Source organism: Cyprinodon tularosa, unplaced genomic scaffold (assembly GCF_016077235.1).
Source record: "Cyprinodon tularosa strain WSP-4 unplaced genomic scaffold, ASM1607723v1 ctg8, whole genome shotgun sequence".
Classification (NCBI taxonomy): Eukaryota; Metazoa; Chordata; class Actinopteri; order Cyprinodontiformes; family Cyprinodontidae; genus Cyprinodon; species Cyprinodon tularosa.
In genome coordinates this window covers 2,376,317-2,395,025 of record NW_024039562.1, presented here as the reverse complement: position 1 = coordinate 2,395,025, position 18,709 = coordinate 2,376,317, and the positions used below count along the sequence as shown (strand labels likewise).

Below are 18,709 nucleotides of genomic sequence, written 5' to 3'. Positions count from 1 at the left end.
ATGCAAGCAAAGCAAAGAGTTGTTTCCCAGCCTCTTACCTCTCATGACAAACCCAAAACTGTTTCCCTCCTTGTGTAAACACACCTCTATTGTTTTAGTTATGACGCCCGAGGGATTCTGGACTAAAAGGAGAGAGAAAATCATGATGCATAAAAGATTGACATCTGCAAACTGGATGGTTTGATCATTTTCGATTCCAAAACATTTTATTAAACACAAAAGGAAAATTCAGTTTGACTAGTGTTTTTGAAGTAGTTTTTATTTTATGATTCTATCTGAGAAAAGGAAAGGAGGAGCATAAATATGTAGAAATACTACAGTGACGATGTTGCACACAGGAGGACGATGTTAAGGTCCCCTCTTGGCTCACCTTAATTAAATGCATTATGGGTTCTCTATTACAAGAAGTATTCAAAGAAAAAAACTGAAATTACTGGCAAATTACCAATTTTTTTAAATGTATTTCTTTTGGTTAACAATGTCTGTAAAAAACATTCTTTCCTTTTTTTTCTCATTTGTTTTTCCTACATTGCATACAACTTAATGAATCCTCTTATTGAAACCAAATTTAACCTGAAGATAATGTATGATTGTTGGAGCCTTTTTTTACTTACTAAAATGCTGTACATGTTTTCTGAATGCTCTAGTCAAAATGCAGTTAGTCATATTTTGATTTGATGTCAAGAGAATGGACAATGATTTCAGGGTTATTTCAGGCTTACTATCATCAAACTTAACTTGTAAGAACATTAAAACCTTTTTATTATAGCATTTTGCTTTAAAATTACTATTGCTTTGACATTTTTTTGTCCACTAGATTTATTTCTTTAGTTTGTTCTCACCAAATGGAGGCAGCTCATATTCAACTTCCAGGACGACTCGCTCCCCGATGTTTTTCAGTAGGCTAATGATTTCGTCATGCCGGAGCTTGGACAGGTTGATGCCATTTACTGACTTGATGTAGTCACCCACATTCAGCTGGTCGCTCCTGTTCAAAGTCATAACAGACCATTAAGAACAGCAATATGCTTCACTCACTGTTAAAAGCAAAAAGGTTCTAAAATTCTCCAATCTTGGCTGGTGTATTAACAAAGCAGTACATTTGAACTAATTATAATGAAATATATAAAAAAAACAAATGTTAACTATTATTACATTAAAAGACCCTACTTCTTGAAAAACAACTATATTTAGTCCACAATGTAAGGTCATCCACAGCTATCTTTAATACATGTTTAGGATTGCTGTCGCCTCTAAATTCCCAACCCTGTTAAAGTATTAAACACTGATTAAACCAGTTACCCTCAGATCAAAGGAAGCTGGTTTAAATATTCAGGAACAACCAAAAACCTTTAAAGCCCACCTTTTATCTTGAAGAAACTGCTATACTAGTGTTAAATCAATGTTAAAAATGTTGAAAAAGGGTACTCTTACCAAATTATTCAAGTTCAATGCGACAATTACCCTAAAGATTACTTAAATCTGGTTTAAGAATAGACAGCTTAAACCAACAGTCTATAGTAAATATCAATCAGGTTTTACAATAACTCTACAATTTTTAATAGAGCTGGACAAATACTTGGCCCAAATGATGCCATAAATGTCTGCTTATCCATAAAAAATAGGCTGTCTTGCAAAATTTGTTGAAAGTTTTTATTGTATTAACATTATAACCTAGGAAAAGCAATCACTAAAATGAATAACTAGATTAAGATGAATCTGCGATGGGTTTAAGTTATCCTATGACCAGAGTAGTATTCTGAACTACAATGTGTGACTTAAAATCTCCGCAGATGAACACAGGACAAATGTGCAGAAAGCAGAACAGATATTAAAGGGAGACAGTTGGTAGTCTCTCCATCTTTGCCGCAGTCAGAGATGAGTATATGGTGTCTCACAATTGACTTTCTGAGACAACGCACCACTCACTGGAGAGCTAATTAATCAAATAGTTGTTCCGCCCTTCTTGCCCTTTTCACCCCCCCAGCTACTGTCAATCAGCCATGACAGCAGACAGAGAGGACTCTCAAGCTTAGCAGCACTGAACATCAGGATGGTCCGTTCTCATCACACCTTTCCATCCATTTCACTCTCTGCCCCCGCATGTCCCCACCCTTTAAATTACCGGCTACTTCAACACAGGCATGAACTCAGCTGTGTGAAAACGAGCTGTTTGGGAGAATTATCATGGTGTCCCTTCGACGTGACAAGGAATGACATATTTGGCTGTGACTTTTTCAAAGGAATGTGTCATTGAAGGTGGGGGTTTTTTTCCACATCACTTTTATTCAAGGTGACATCCTCCCAGCGCCAAGTGAAACAAAAGTAACATCATTGATCAATTTTATATTATTTGCATGTACCGGTATTTGAAAAACTTTTTTTAAAGTGACTCATTCCATCTCTGACCGTTATCTGCCCACGTATGTCATTTAAAGGTACAGAAAATTCATAGATATATATACTACTGGATATTAACAGTGTTTTATATCCTAAAGTCAGTGGTTAACTGATATTTAAACTGTTTTATGTGAGTTTTCAGCTCTGTGAACCAAGAGGAATCCATGGTTGGCTGGAATAAGCAAAGAGTTTTTTTCCAAAAGATGATAAATGTCTCCTATCCTGATCACCAATATTTATATTTTGCTTCCTCTTGATGCAAAAGCAACCAAAAGAATAGAAAGGCAGAAGTAGATGCTTGTCAAGAACATAATTCATAAAAGAACCACCAAATGGTGCAAACTGTCTGGAAAGATAAATCCCCTTGTATTGTTCTTATGCTTTATTAGAATAACAGAAATGTACGTTTTTTTTATTATTCCAGTCCAAATTATTTCAAGCAAATATTCAGCAGAGGAAATTATTTAACTCTCCCTCTCTCACTTGTTTCCTCTATTATTCCTTAGTTATCTCACCTCCATTTTAATCATGCTGTTTGTCCTTTTAGCAGGATGACAAGTGTTTAAGTTTTTTATGTTATAGGTGAGGTTCTGTTGAGTTTGGTCTAGGATATTTTAAGGTGATGACTTACTGTAAAGATTTAGTAAGGGGTCTGGCTGCAGACCTGCACTGTGAGGACCCTGGCTGCTGAGCTGCACTGTAGGGTCTCCTGTGCTGTCAGAAAAGGGAAGTTTATTCGAAGACTTTCAAAGTAAAACAAAGTTGATTTGAAGCCTCTCAAAGTAAAAGCTAGCGTCGATTAACTCCCCGATTTAATCCCCACCAAACTCATATCTAGAATAATAGATATGTGCTACATAGAAATAAGTCTCTGGATTTGAATCGTTGGATGGAAAAGGGCATTTGGTCTATAAGATATTTTCTAAACGACAATGGAGGCTGGGTTTACTATGAGGATTTTTGCTTACTGTATAATTTAAACTGCTCCTATGCTCAGTTTTACAGAGTATTAAACTCTAATCCAGAAACACGTGCTGCATGCTATTCCCAAAGGCATCGAATACAACTTCCGGAATAAACTTCCAGTCCTGACAGTGCAGCAGACCCCATTTTGCAGGTCTGCCATAAAGGGTCCTGACAGTGCAGGTCTGCAGCCAGACTCTCTTGAAGATTTATGCATTAGTTTAAGCATTGAGTCAAAATAGGTACCACTTTTAACCACCTGTTTGCATTTTTAACTTGTAAGGCTTTTTAACCTGCATTACACAATAAATGCCACTGAATATATCACAGATAAAAAGTGTCTGAATTATATAATAACCTCAATCCAAACAGTTCTTCTCTGGTTAGTTTTTTCTTAGGTAAGGGAATTTCCCAAAGAGAATGAATGCTAAATCACTGAATAGCAATGCTTTAAATAGAACTCTTTAGCCCTTAAAAGATGTGGGTGCAGAAGGCATGTCTGACAGGTTTGCTGGGGTTGCCACATTTAGAGCACATCACAGAGCCCAGATCTCACCTGGCAGCCAGCCCACCTGGCCGTAGGTTTGACACTCTGGGCTTGCCATCTTTATCAGAGCCTCCGGAGATGGTGAGGCCAAGGCTGCTGCCTTCCCTTTTCATCAGCTCCACCGTGGTCACTCCTCGATACTCCTCTGCTGACAGATACAGACCCAGGCACAGACCCACAGAAAGAATTAGCCTCTGCTTGACAGAGCTGCCCTGTCTGGAAGGCATGGAGAGACTTTTTGTTTTTTTCTCTGTGAATCTTTCAACAACAAAAAAAAAGTCTCTAAGATACAACCACAGGCAGCAGTTTTCAGATTCTCTCTCTTGTTTTCATTTCTTCATATTTGAAGTACATATTTGTGTTGTAATGTGAAGGACAATAGAGTAAAATATAAAACTTCAAATAAATGGAAAGCTGTCCCTACATGCTCATCCAGGAGTGAATCCTGCAAAATCAATGACCCAATGCAATCAGCTGGTTTTCCTTAGAGACACTTTAACCAATCTGTCTGTATGATCTGTCTGAATTGTCTCTTTAAGATGACAGGTGTTGTTAATTGGCGCTATATATAAAAAATGAATTAAAAACATGCAAATATACGTTAACATCAAGGTCAAATGTTACAGTACATACATATTTCTTTAATGCAAAAAAAAACATTGTCTTTGTAAAACAAAAATCAATCTCAGTGATTTTAAAAGAATAAAGAGGAAGCAAAATGCTGCTTATTATATAATCAGGACTGACTCAACACGCTGGTGTGTGCAGATCTGTAAAGGCAAAGGTCTTCACAGTTTGTCACTCTGGAGCATTAGAGCTGTTTTAACACAACACCAAAAGGGAAAGAGAAGAGTGATGACCTTAGAGAAGTCACTGCTGCAACCCATTTATATGGAAAGCCATTTTCAAATGCTCATGAGTTCATCGTTCCACAAAAGGAAAGATTATTCAAAATAGGACAGTCGGCATAGTCTGGAGCTAAAGCCCCAGCAGGTTCCTCCAAGCAGTAAAACTCAACAAAATTCAAAAGAAGCACAATGGTCTAGACTGAAGTATGTATACCTTAGATCCAGTCATATGCCCATCAGCTCTGATCCGCTTCTCTTTCTGTGATGAAGATTGACCATCAATCTAAATGCATGATACTGGCACTATAATGTTTCACCACTGGGCTGCTGTGTTCAGGGTGACATGCAACATTAATTATTCTCCCCACAGCATTTACTCTGAAGGCCAAATTAATGCTCACCTTGACTAGTTTTCATTTAAAGTGAATAACCTTTTCCTATTGGCTTTGAAGTTGGACCATTACCTCGTTATTTTTCAGACTGTGAATTAAAACACAGCCAGGTAACTTCAGTCCTCCAGGGCGGGAGTCCTGCATATTTTAGTTGTTTCCACTACTGGTCCCATCTGATTGAAATACCTGCATCATGGACAGGCTGAAGGGATAATTCAGTGATTAGAGTCACACCAGTTGATGGACTGCTTCTAGTTCTATATCTGTAATGTATCTGCAATGAGAAATGTTTAACTTTGGCTGCCTTTCTCTGTCGCTTTAACTCAGACCTAATTCGACAATACAGCTTTTTTAACTCAGCCGTTCTCCTTTTGGAACTTGCTTTAGAAAACTTTGAAATTCAATTCGTATTTTTAGAAGCTAAAGAGGATCTTCACAAATTTTTGAAAAGACCTGCCCTCTCCATGAAAAAAAAAAAAAATACTCATGCACAACCCTGTACCCGCTCCTAAGAGGGAACGCTTATTAAACACGTGCAAGAGCATGCACAAGCCAATTTCTCCTCGTGCACGGACTGTTTAAAAGGTGCTGTTTGTATCGCTCATACTAGCTTACCTCCCAAAAAAAGATTTCCAATGTTTCCACTATGTCAGACCAGTATGTGAAAAAAGGGGCGAGGACGGATTTACATAAACATATCACCAGAATGATTGACAGTTAGGAGGACCACTTATTTTGATGATCCACTCGGAAAAAAGAATATCCTCCACTATACCTAAAATGTAGCTTTTGTGAATTCTTTAAATTGTGCAACTCTCTTGATTTATCTGTTGTGGCCTCATGGGATTCCTTCAAAAAGAGTATATTTTTAATGTCACTAGAACTATATCCCTTAATAAAAAATAGTAAATAAACAGACCCCTGATGCCTTTACAGAACAGGTTTAAGATTAATTTAAATACATTTAAAATTTACCTATTGTTTAGGAGACTCATGAATGCAGATGCACAGGATTTTATTTAGGAGTATCACAGCAAAGCCTGTCACACTTTTCAGATTTTTCTTTCTTCAGCCATTTGAAATGAATCACTTTCCTTCTGCTTAACAATTATGCATTAATTTGTTGCTTTTTTTCCTTTTGTGTATAATTAAATGTATCTAATGCTGTGCTTTTATGGTGAAAATGTGAAAAAGTATAAAGAGTGAGGTTTGTTTTTGGAAGGCCCTATACACCTAAGTCTTACTTGACATCTTAACTGTGAGATTCAAACTGCTTTCCTCAAAAATAATATAAAACATTTTAATTAAGTAGCATCTGGACAAACACGATTAGGTCATTGATCATCTCCATTGTATAGATGAGACCAAGGCAGAAATGGCTGATGCTTATGCACATGGTAACTTCAAACAGAACTACATGTCAAACAAACAGGCCCTTTGGTGGAAGAATGAGGATTAAGTTTGTGTTTCCAGCAACCAGAGTTGGATACTTTGATGTTATCAAAAAGAAGATAAACTGTTGTGTATTAATAACACATATATTAAAGTCCAATGTAAGGAGATTTTTCAGACTAAGACCAGGATCTTAGGCTGAGCAGCAGCAACAGAATTTCTTATAAAGACCAGATACCTGAAATCATGGAGGTCATTAGTGAACAAATCTTAGCTCATGATATTAAATTACTAAAAAGTTTAACTGAAAGCTGTAGAACATGCTTGGATCCCACATTCTGCTTTAACAATTTTGACTTAGTTTTTCAAAGTTATTAAAGCCTGTGGTTCCGCTGAAGTTTTGTTTAATGAATTTGCAGCAAGAACCACAGCATTAAATAATGTAAAAAAAAAAACAAAAAAAAAGGATTTACCTACTTTGACAATGATTTCATAGTAGATTTACAGTACAGTATTATCACTACGTGTTTACATGACTTAACTGTGCAAATTGAAAGAAATAAATTCAGAATGATTGATGTCTGTGTGGTTTCATCGTGTCATCAGAGAACTCATTCTGTCTTGTGTTCTCCTTTGTGCTGTGTTGGTCATTCTCCCCCCATCCTTCCAACAACATTTTAGCATTCATGACAGGTATGCAACAAGAGCATTTTTTAAACGTATCTAAGCATTCATAGGATCAAATGTTGAAGCAAATCACTGGAGGCACATAATTCAAATCTCAACAGAGATGACCTGCAATCTTTTCTTGGGGACTAAATAGGATTGTGACTCAGACGGCAGACGAAACAAAATACATTTAGGGTTGACTGCAATGTACCTGAAAGGCTTCGACCTCGGGTGGAATGTGATTGGTCAGTTGTCTCTTTGCTCCCTTTTGAATAGGGCCCTTCATCTGAAGAGACAGCAGAGAAGTGTAGGAGGTTATGAAGACTGAAGTTAAAGGTGTGCGGCACTTAATCGGCTTAAATCATTAACGCCATTCATTTCACATGAAAATACATTTTCAGGGAATAAGATGTATGCAGCCACTTGGGCATGGAAACAGCATGCAGTTAATGGACTGATTTTGGATGGGGAGGAAAAGATCATTTGCATGTCATTTACAGAGGCTGCTATGGAGAGCAGCAAAATGTTCAATCTGTTCAGCAGAGAAACAGATTTATTTTTCCACTTCTCACCCATAGTGGGAACCATTTCTGACACTGTTCACAGATTAACAGATTCAGTGCCCAGCCATCTGAGCCTGAATGCATCAATGAAACCATATCTGCAGTCACAGTGATGAGGATTCTGACAAGGCGCTTCGGTAATCCTGTCCACTATGGATTAGTTTTTTCAGATGTCCAGTACAATGATTAAAAATCCCTCTGGAAAGCTGTGGAGCTGTTTGGCAGGAAATTACTCTATGCATCAGTTATACAGTAGTACAAAAAAAAAAGAAACTCTATGCATCAGTTATACAGTAGTACAAAAAAAAAGAAACCTTTATTTGATTTCTGCATACAGAGATTTCCACATCTTGAAAGACTTACCAGTGCTTCTCAACAAATAGCATTAGTTAATAAATAAAGTTATATTAAAATGCCTTTATATCTACATAAACTGTACCATCTGCATAGTCACAATTCATATCCATCTAATCAAAAAATATATTTTACATATATACAGAAGTGAAAATATCCATAACATTAGTAAGCTAAACGAGATGGAATAAAGGAATTATATCCAATTATAAAACAAAATCACAACAGAAATGAGACAGGACAATGTTCTGAGTTTTAAGGAGTCATAGAGAAGAAAGAAGCTGGGTACCAGGAAATGCTTGAGAAAAACTAAAGAGTTAACCTTCAGTGAAGATGGCCAGTTTATACATATAGCCATATTTGTAATGGGATGATTTAGCTCATAGCATTTTCTAGAGTCACCTAATCAAAGGCTAGACTTGAATGAAAATATTAATCTAAAAACAAAACTGTAAGCTGGTGCTCATAGACTCTACCTACCTAATCTGAATGCAAAACTCTTTAGATTTCTTGTTAAATAAAAAAAAAAAAAACTTTGCTTTATTCTTCTATTTTAAAGCAATCCCTTCTTTACCTTGCTCTAACTGCTAAAGTTATGAAAGAGTACATTAAAGTATGTGATTATAAAATGATAAAATGTAATACAGTTAAAGAAGTATGAATACTTTTGCAGGCCACTTTCGTGTGATTACATAATCACTACGACAGGAATGGTCAACGCACAACTCACCTGCTCCAGAGGTCACAACTTCATTTGGCCATGTCACATCTGAGTGCTTATAAGTTTAAAACAATAAATGCCTCATCATCCATATTTTAAGTGTTTCCAGCTCTTTCAAGTCCTGCTGAGCCAAGCAAGAGAAGAGGAGCCAGAGGACATCAGGTCCACTCCTTTGTCTCTAGCATGACTCTACCTCTGTCCAGCTGAAGCTGAAACCTTCCGACAGCCGAGAGGTATGGATCCTTCGTCATACCTTCAGTGATCTGAAACCTTTGGGCAGCTGCTTGATACAAGTAGTGGGAAAAAAATATAGTCTGTGTAGCAGCTGCATGACTCAGACCTAAACCACAAAAATATCTCCATTTGACTCACATATCATGGTGATGTAGAGGACACACACATCTGTGATGGGATTTTACTCTCCCCCTATATCCTTTTTCTCAAGCAGTGTGTCCAGGCTGTCTGGCCACACATGTACACAAAGCGAATGACACACAACAAAGACTTTGGGCAAGGCAAAAGCAGAGTAACCATGCAGGCTCCCAGGGGCCCTCACAGTTCAGCAGCTGTCATCTCTGTCAAAAGGCAGCATTAGCTCTGGGTTACAAAGAGCCAATGGAGTGCACGTGACCGAACATTACTGTACCATCAAGCTGTCCGCCGGCAATCCTCCTCCAGCTTAAAATAACCATCACTCACCCTCGGAGCCACGGCTGGGAACAAGCTGATTACACCCAACCCCAACATACAACGTATAACACTTGTATCTATCTATCTGCCAGCCTGTAGATTAATTGAGTTATGGTTATATAATTAGAGACTCAGCTGAGGCATGATCCCTCCTTTATAAATAAATAGAGCTAATTAACTCCACATTTGAATGAGGGCACTGACTGACATCCATTTCATATCCAGCAAGAATGTGGGTTAAATATGGGGCCAGAGATGAGACTGGAATCCTAATCTTATTTCAGATGTGAAACTTTATTTTTAAAACCAGCGGCCCCATATCTGGTCACAATGCTATTTCTGCTCTACTGTTCTAATTACGCATGGTAAGACGTCATGCCAAGTTAGTGGTCCAGTCCTCTCACATTTAAATCTTTTCCAGTGAAGTATGCATGCATCCAGGGTGGATGGATGCAGTGGGGCTCTTATTGAGAGGAGAGAGATCAGTGACCTCCTGCTTGCTCTGAAGATCAAAGTGCGGTCCTCTTACCAATGCTGTTCTTGGTGTCTCTCCTCAAACCACACAGCATGGCTGCAGCTGTTCTTCAGCTTAGTGTGCAGAGTTGATGTTCCACCTGAGAGACCAGGTCTCAGCCGCTCACATGAGACAGGAAATACTTCTCTTTTTCTTCACGATTGTCTCCAACCATGCTGCTATTTATAAGAGATGTAGATGTTGTTCCTTAGATCATCCTCTTTTTAAACTTGCAGGATAGATCCTTCGCCGTCCTCACAGGTGAAACCTCCATCAGCTGAGATCTTCATGAAAATCCAGTGCAGGGAGAGGAATGACTTGAGCCCTGTTCTTTGCATCCTGCTGTTGCCCCGTTTTTCCAGCTATTCTTGCAAATGGTTCGTGGGTTTTCTCATGCCCTGCTCATACACTCACATGAGCTCACACATAACCCCTCTCCCTCTCTCTCAGTGGTTGCTCATCCTCTCTTCTTCTCTGCCAGAGGGGCTCAGTGAGGCAGCCACACACGATAGTCACTTCTCCCCTCCCTCCACCCACAGAAACACACAAGCTCTCACTTTATCCCACCAAGTCCTGAATCCCACCCTCTCACACATGCACAGTTCACACACTGAGATTAGACAAGACACAACGGCGCACACACCAAAACACTGAACTGTCGGCACAATTAACACCACCTGCGCATTCACTGTTAAAGCGTGTGTCACGCTTTTCTCACATAGATCTTGCACCCGCATCCCACACATACATGCATAATGGCAACATGCATATGCAGGATTCCTGTGCCAAACAGCTGCCTGCATGCCTTACATCTAAGGTTGATTTAAAGCACAGACCAGCTGCCACACAGGTGACTGATCCATAATGAAATCCTGGAAAGACAATGATTTTTACATATAAAACAAGAGAGGACGTTCAAATGAACCCTTTATAATGCTTGACCCCCTGAGTCTCCATGAACCTAAACACAGAAGTGACCATCATTGCAACTGCGGCCATTTTTCATGCACACATGTCTCAAAGACTGCCACTATTACACCACAGACAATCCCTCTAAAAGTAGTCATAGTACTGTTCTTACCAAGATTTAAGACAAAAAACAAGACACAAGAAATTTTTGACAATGCACTGGTTAGTTCTTTGCAAATTTCAACAGTGATCAAAAATAACTTGCAGCATAATAAGCAGACATTCTGGAGGATGCAACAAACTTTAGCTCAGACAATTCTCTTTGAGGCTGTTTATTTGAATATCTTATTTACATGGGGTGTAGCCATTTAGAGTGAGTATGGTTAATTTTCTGCAGTTTAAAGAGAACTATAGAAGATCAAAAATCATTGAAGAAAAATCCCAGAGGAAATAAACAGGGAAATTATTTAACTAGAGAGAGATTTAGGCTCATTCTACAATAAGGTGAAAATATTGAGGGAAAAAAAAACTTTTTTTTAATTATTTATCCCAATTTAGCCAACAATGTAACAACTGATGAAAGATCTGAATTCTGATTAAACCAACCACACTGCCATCTTATGGTGGTCTGCTCAGGCTGCAGAAGGAAGCTAGAGGACAAAAGTTCACCTTAAATTTAAAAACATACAATATTATATTAAAATCTTAAGTTAGGAATATCTAGATTTAACAACTTAAAGACTCTTAAGGACCCCTCAGATGCATTTTAAACAGACAACTTTAAACTTTACAATCTTCTTGAAGCTAAGGGTGTAATTATTTAACAGCAATTTTCTACAGGTAAAGACTTCCCATCTGTTTTACCTTTGGTTCTTCCTCTGATGATTCCCAGACGACATCTGAGTGAAAAAGAGAACATCCTCCTCTTTCCTCCTGCACTCCGGCTGCCTATCCTCAGGGAATCTGTCTGAGGTAAGGCAAATGAAAGCTGTTTGGAGGTGAGGTGTCCTTTTCCAAACACTGCTCTTATTGACATGTTCATTTTCCAACCCTTCAAAAAAAAAAAAAGCAAAAAAAAAAAAAAAAAACAACAGGCTTTTGTCCTACGTCTTGTTTTGCAGCCTGTGCCTGTCCTGCTGCTCTTGTTTTTTCCCCCCTTTTCTGGAGAACATCCAGTCCTATCAGGTGAGTCTTCAACAAACAGGTGCAGGTTCTCAAACTGGGCAATATCCGGTTCCAATTCTTTTCTTTCTCCCTCTTAGCCGTCTCTTCCTGTCTTATAGTTTCTAACATAAGCAGTTATAAGCCAAGCGGCACAATAAATGCATTTCCTACATCTCTGGCAATGTCAGCTTTGCAGGAGCAGATGGCAGAGAGTTCAGGGCTGTGGGGCACAGCTTGCCTGCCAGAATGCAATGGAAACCTTCTCTGCAGGGAGATGGCGTTCCATCTTGTAAAACAATGCAAAGTCTGTGCGAGCAAATGCAACATGATGTTATTTGATGGCAAACTCCAGCAACCTAAACCCTCCGAGACAGAGTCAGTAAATCCTGGGTGCCATTTTCTTGGCCACAACCCATGATTTACTCACATTCCCAAGCGTCTGCTTCAAATTCCATTTTTTACATGACAAAACATAAAAAAAAAAAAAGAAATTCCACTCATTTATTTGTAAAACTTCTAATGAATGCAACTGACTTTATTTTAGACAGGAAGTTGTTTTTCTACCTTCAAGCTTATTGGAAGTTTTTTCATATTTGTAGACAAGCCGCTGCTGCCTTTTGCACCGAATATATTTTTTGGCACTGCTCTGAACCTTCCACACCAATGCTTTTTGCACCATGTCTGTCCTACACTGTTTACATTTTGATCACTGCTGCACTTTATACATGGAAATGGTTATTCATGGCTAAGCTGCTCATTCACTGACGAAAAGCTGCATGCATCAAAATTTCATTTTGTATACACCGCTTATGCAAAATGACAGTTTGTATAAATCTAGGGAAAGTAGTATATATCACAAATTAGTATGTTATAAAAATGCTCACATAAAGACCAAATCGTGATTAAGACTTCCTAACATGAAACCAAATGGCCTGTTTGGGCCAGAAGACCACATAATCATGAGGGCTGTTGACACATGTCCAGGAGACAGTCACTGACAACCTCCACACAGAAGCCTATTAAAAACATTACTAAAGAAGCTGAAATATTCATAGAAAGCTGAGTGGAGGGAGATGTGTAGTAAAAAAAGTTTGCCAGCAACAAGGATAACTGCAGCCTTGAGGTTTTTTTTTAAACTAAATTAATACATTTTAGGGGAGCTTCACAGGTAGTGGACGGAAAGAATGCTGGAATAAGCACATGCACAACCATGATTTACAGATGAACCCTAAAGACAAATATGCAGTTCTCCAGTAAATTAACTCCTGAATGAGTAGCATCTTAACCTGGCAGAAATATTAATTGGACACATGGATGATATGTGACAAGTAAACTGGTCTGGATTATCAATGTTGTCCCGTTTTGCATGAAAAGTTGCATTTAATTTGGAAACCAAAGTCAATAAAATGGTGAAACATGGAGAGGCATAGAAACATTTCCACCCGAGGATTAGTTTGAATGTTCCAACGATCATAAGTTTGCATGTCTTCTTTTGGCGTTTTTCCATTGTGCCTTCTGAAGTCCAGTCACAGCCATCTACCAAGAATGCACCTAGAATTCACTTCTAGCTTAATGTTTTTCCTGTTTACGATACTGAAATTAAAATGTATATTTTCTGAAACCAAAAAGTTAAAAGGCTCAAAATATTTCATTTATGTCGGAATGCAAAAACATTGATATCACAATATAGTTTCCCTAGTCACTGGTTTTCTAATGTTGAGCAGTCATCACAAATTGCAGTTTCACAATCTTTCTCTGAAACTAGAATTTTTTTTTTTACATTCTCACTACAGCATCCCTCCTGTGACAAGACTTGTGCATCAGTTAGGTGCACATGATTGACTTAAGGCAAAATCTTCCACTTGTCACAAAAACAGAGCCTTTAAATCTGGAGGTTGTATTGGCGAAAGGCCGACTTCTGTATGAAGACATCAGCAGATAGCATTGTTCATTTCAAAATCTATGCCTTTTCTCAACAAAAAATGGTTAAACAAATATCCTTTCCAAACCTCATGTTGCTTTTCAGTGTAACCAGATGTTAAATATAACTGAGCAAAACAATGAGCTTTAACTTTTACAAAGAGCTAGCTCATGGCTTGTTCTACAATGTTCAAAAATTTGAAAGTCTCAAATAGCAAAGCTTTTCAGATCGATTGTGTACAAGTTGTTTAAAAATTTAAGTATAGATGTTTTAACCGTTTCCAACTAATTTCTAGGAGAAAAGAAGGCAACAGAACCAGAGGCCAGTTTCCAATTTTCAAGAGTTTAATAATAAGCAGTTTATTCATTCTCCTCGCTCCTGAGCCTGGCATTGGGGTTGGTGACTTTGATCGCCAGCTGAGCTGCTCTTTCCACGATCAGCTTCCTGTTCTTGGAAGAGACGTTGTGGGCAATCTCAGCACAGTGAGTCCTACAAGTAGAGAAAGCAACACTGATAATGTGGAATATATGGACAATTGACCAATGCAACACCAACGATAAACTTTAGGGCATATACAAACATGCAATAACAAAATCTGATATTCACAAAATTCAGAGGTTGAAATCTTCAGCATTACATTTTCATAATTAGACTAATGTACTAACTAAATAACATTAAGACTTTTTAAACCAATGTTGTGACTTAACCTAATTTAGGGCTGCAACTAAAGTCGATTAATTTTGGAAGTCGATTAATCTGTGATAATTTTTTGAATAATAGTGGGATAGCCAAAGGTTTCTTAAAGATTTTTTTACGAGTATATTGACTTTTTTTTCTCCTTGGTATAACTGCTCTAAGAGGGTCACTCTTTCAGCTAAAGTCATGTTTTACAGTCAATACTCAAGTTAACAATTAACTGATCATTAAATTACTTGACATTTATTTCAATAACTGATTAATCACTAATAATTCCATTAATTGTTTCAACCCTAATCTAATGTTACATCTTAACTGCCATAAAATTAGGGAAAACACCAAATAAAGGCATTAAATGGGAATATTTACGCACTATGACACTATCGCATCACAACATTTAATCACAGGTTATGTATTCTTTTTTTTACCTCCTCCAATTAAAGCTTTTAAACAGTAAAAAATATTCTACACTATATTCTTCCCAATGAAAACCAAAAACGACTTTACTTTTACAGTAAGGGCAATACATTGTAAAATCAATTATTCAACAAACTTAATTGGGCAATGTGGATACAGCAGACATGACTAGAAAGCTTCATATCATCCATCTCATCCTATTAATACTGACTTTTTTCCCCAAATGGACATAATTCACCTGAAAAATTTTGCCTCAAAACAATATTCACCTAAATTAAGAATGAGACCGAAAAATGGTATATAAAATTTGCAGTAATCAGGTGTCAAGTTCTTCATTCAGAACTACCACATTTTGAGCAACTTTCTCATTCAATAAAGCAAATAGATGAAATCAAACAGGTTTTTTTTTTGTCTATTCAGAATATATACAAATATATACATACACACGTTTTCCTATAAGACCCATGTAATTTGAAATATGGATGAACTTACTTGTTACTCATCATCAGAACCTCCAGTTCCTTGACATTGTGCACCAGGAACTTCTTGAACCCGGTTGGCAGCATGTACTTTGTTTTCTTGTTGCTACCATAACCGATGTTGGGCATCAGCATCTGACCCTTGAACCTCCTGCGAACCCTGTTGTCAATACCCCTGGGTTTACGCCAGTTTGGCTGTTGGTGGTAAGAATGATATAATTAGCATTTCATTCCCAGTAGTGAGAGGTTATTTATGAACTGTAGAAGATCGTAGAACTTACCCTCAGCTTAACATATCTATCAGATTGGTGGCGAATGAACTTCTTGGTTCTCTTCTTAACAATCTTGGGTTTTGTTAGGGGCCTGAGGGCTGCCATGATGACTCTAGAAATAGTAGAAAACATAAGACTAAAACATCAGCCCAGATGTGCTAAACTTTCGATATGATCATACACAAACGTAGTTTTGCAAATAACAACAAGCACTGAAGCTAAAATTATACATAGTTACATCTTTCAAAATAGAGTATTTCAGAAATCAAGTGAAGTGCGCTTTGCCAAGGGATTTATCACTTTAAACGTGTTAACCAACGTTAGCATGCTAGCTACAACGAGTCACTGTTTGGCTCGGAAGCAGGCCCTACTGCTACTAACTATAATACCATACATACTAGCTGAACGGGAGAACTATATACACGTGTTTTATTGTCAAGTTATCTCTATCAACCACAACACAAAGTTGCATTTTGTTGAATACTACCAGGAGTGCGCTGCTAGCCGTGCACCCGCTTTAATAGCAGCACTTTACTCGTATGGCCATTACTAAACCAATAATGTATAAACTACTGAAAATATAATTATTTCCATAAATGATGGAGGTTAACAGTATATAATCTACATCAGGTTGATCAAATAATCAGCAAAATCATACGGATTAAGTTAGATTCTCTTAACTCACCCGCCGATGAAAATCCGAAAAGGACTTCAGGGACGGCGGAAAGAAAGAAAAGGACTTCCGCGAAGCTCGCAATGCATGATGGGAAATGTATTTTCAATGTATAAACTTAATTTAATAGCTTACGAAATACCTTGCGTTATATGGTAAATTGATGCCTCGATTTTTTAACTAAACTAAAACAAATTATATATTTTTAAAGGAAGGATGCTTAACTATAAAACAGGCCTAAATTGAGATTTACACAGGCAAGGAGAGGTAACTTTTTTGGCAAACGTCTGAGTTTTACGAGCAGTCATACCCATGTTTTATTTCTTTTTCTCTGTCTCTTTTATTTATTTATTTTTTTCAAGAAACTTCACTAATAATTACAATTTCAAGACTTGTCAGATATGTGTCCTAATGTCTCCTCCCCCTTTCTCTTCAGCAGATCAGCAACAATTTTCAGGTCCTTCTAGTTGTATTTAATGGTATCCATGTCCCAGCTTTGACTTGGCTAATCAAGGCGTCCACTGCTGAAGCCAATATTTATTATTTTACCTTTGAGATTTGGGTCAGTTTTATAGTAATTTCCCAGTATACTGTAAAGTAGGGTTTCTTAAGCTTCCTGGCACATAAATATGACCCTATAGCATTATTAGCCTTTTCCATGCTTCAGAGTGACATTAATAGCGAGGTGAAGGCATTGCCAGTTTTTCTCCACTCAGTCTTTATTTCAGGCCAGAACGTTCAAGATTTTGGATTAGTTCTCTCTACCTAATAATCTATTAGTTTTTTGAGTGGGCTGCCACATGCATTTTAATTCGGAGAGTTTTTTTTTTTCTTTTCATTTAACCAGCCTTCTAAAAAGGCCTAACTGGTCGGATGTATATTGATTGGATTTTTGCACAGTACTCATAACGTTAAAAGGGAATATTAGAGTTTAAACCTGACTATTGGATTCCAGGTCATCTTTTTGTCTGAAGCTCTTCCTTTCCATGCATACAGGTGATTACAGTGGGGTTTGGAACTATAAACATCAAAGAAAACACCTTTTTTAACTTGAAGAACTCAAATGTTACTGTACAGCCTACTCAGGATCTGTAAAGTCCATCAGAGGTTACACTCAGAGATAGAATCCATAAAATATCATTGAACTGTTATTCTGTTTATTATAGGAAAAAGAATAACAGTTTTTTTTTTTTTTATGTTGTATATTTAGTGGATCAGTATGTTCAATAACTACACCTCAAAAGCCCATCCAAGCATTTTTTTTTTTTTTTTTTTTTGCTGCAGCATAAAAATTCAGATTGATCATAGTTCTGTTGGCAGGGTTTGGGCAGGTCCAGAGCTTAGGTCTATTTTTTTTAATCAACCACTAGTTTTGTATCTTGTCCTGGGGCTTGTAAAGAAATAGACCCAGATGAGTGTAAAACTCAATGGCAAACAGTTAAAAGCATAGTCAACTAGACCATATATTTCAAGCATTAATGGTGCCCTGGTAGGTTCTGGTTTATGATGCCCCATAAACAACCCAACATATCCCCTCCCTATCCAACAATGCACAATATAGAAATGCATGATCAAACCAATGCAATATTGATTTTATGGTACAATAGATACATCTATTAAATATAATGTAAAAAAAAATATTTTTACAGATATCTAGGTTGTTATGAAAATTAATTTTTACATATACTATATATTTCTAGCTGTTCAGTGTTTAGAATAATGTAGAAGGTCTGATTATTATACAATCTAATAATTTGGGATTTTTAAACAGATGATAAAATTTTCTGTAATAATTATATGTAAAATTATAGGTACTAAATCAGATAAAAACCTCAGTATTTTAAGATCCCCTGCTGTTCATCATAATTTCACAGTTGGCTTAAAAAATGTGATTTTTGTTCAGCTGACACAGCCTAGCTGTTCTAGTGTTAATGAAATATAATAGAGGTGACAACTGACAGATGACTCAAGCCCTTGAGCAGTAGGTTAACTAAAGCACCTTATTCAGCCATGCATTTGTAGATTACAACACAGGTGAGGAATGAGCTGCAATAGATCAAGGTGCGAAGAGCTGCAGGTCCAGATGGCATCAGCTCCAGACTTCTGAGATGTTGTTCTTTGATTT

General features: G+C 37.3%; 2 protein-coding genes across 8 annotated transcripts in view; both read right to left on the bottom strand.

Moving 5' to 3' along the window:
* The window catches only part of LOC119774032 (glutamate receptor-interacting protein 2-like), a 43,397-nt gene extending 31,389 nt beyond the window's left edge, over positions 1–12,008 (bottom strand). For 4 of the 7 annotated variants that reach the window (XR_005279482.1, XM_038271302.1, XM_038271303.1 and 1 more), the window contains exons 1-5: positions 11,827–12,008; positions 7,423–7,497; positions 3,920–4,058; positions 843–988; positions 39–122 (exon numbers count right to left, since the gene is read on the bottom strand). Coding sequence is in view for 6 of the 7 variants with exons in the window: in XM_038271302.1 (XP_038127230.1) it covers positions 39–122; positions 843–988; positions 3,920–4,058; positions 7,423–7,497; positions 11,827–12,004 (622 nt within the window). In the remaining variant the exon portion in view is untranslated. Of the gene's footprint in view, positions 1–38; positions 123–842; positions 989–3,919; positions 4,059–7,422; positions 7,498–10,068; positions 10,581–11,826 lie in introns of those variants that run through there. The other 3 variants (XM_038271307.1, XM_038271305.1, XM_038271306.1) reach the window with 3 other exon arrangements.
* Positions 12,009–14,370: 2,362 nt separating this feature from the next.
* Positions 14,371–16,681, bottom strand: rpl32 (ribosomal protein L32). The gene is made up of 4 exons (XM_038271528.1): positions 16,597–16,681; positions 15,921–16,023; positions 15,653–15,834; positions 14,371–14,536 (listed from the first exon to the last, which is right to left on the bottom strand). Exons 2-4 carry the CDS (start codon positions 16,014–16,016, stop codon positions 14,407–14,409), a joined length of 408 nt encoding a protein of 135 aa, XP_038127456.1. The 5' UTR covers positions 16,017–16,023; positions 16,597–16,681; the 3' UTR covers positions 14,371–14,406.
* Positions 16,682–18,709: the final 2,028 nt, after the last annotated feature.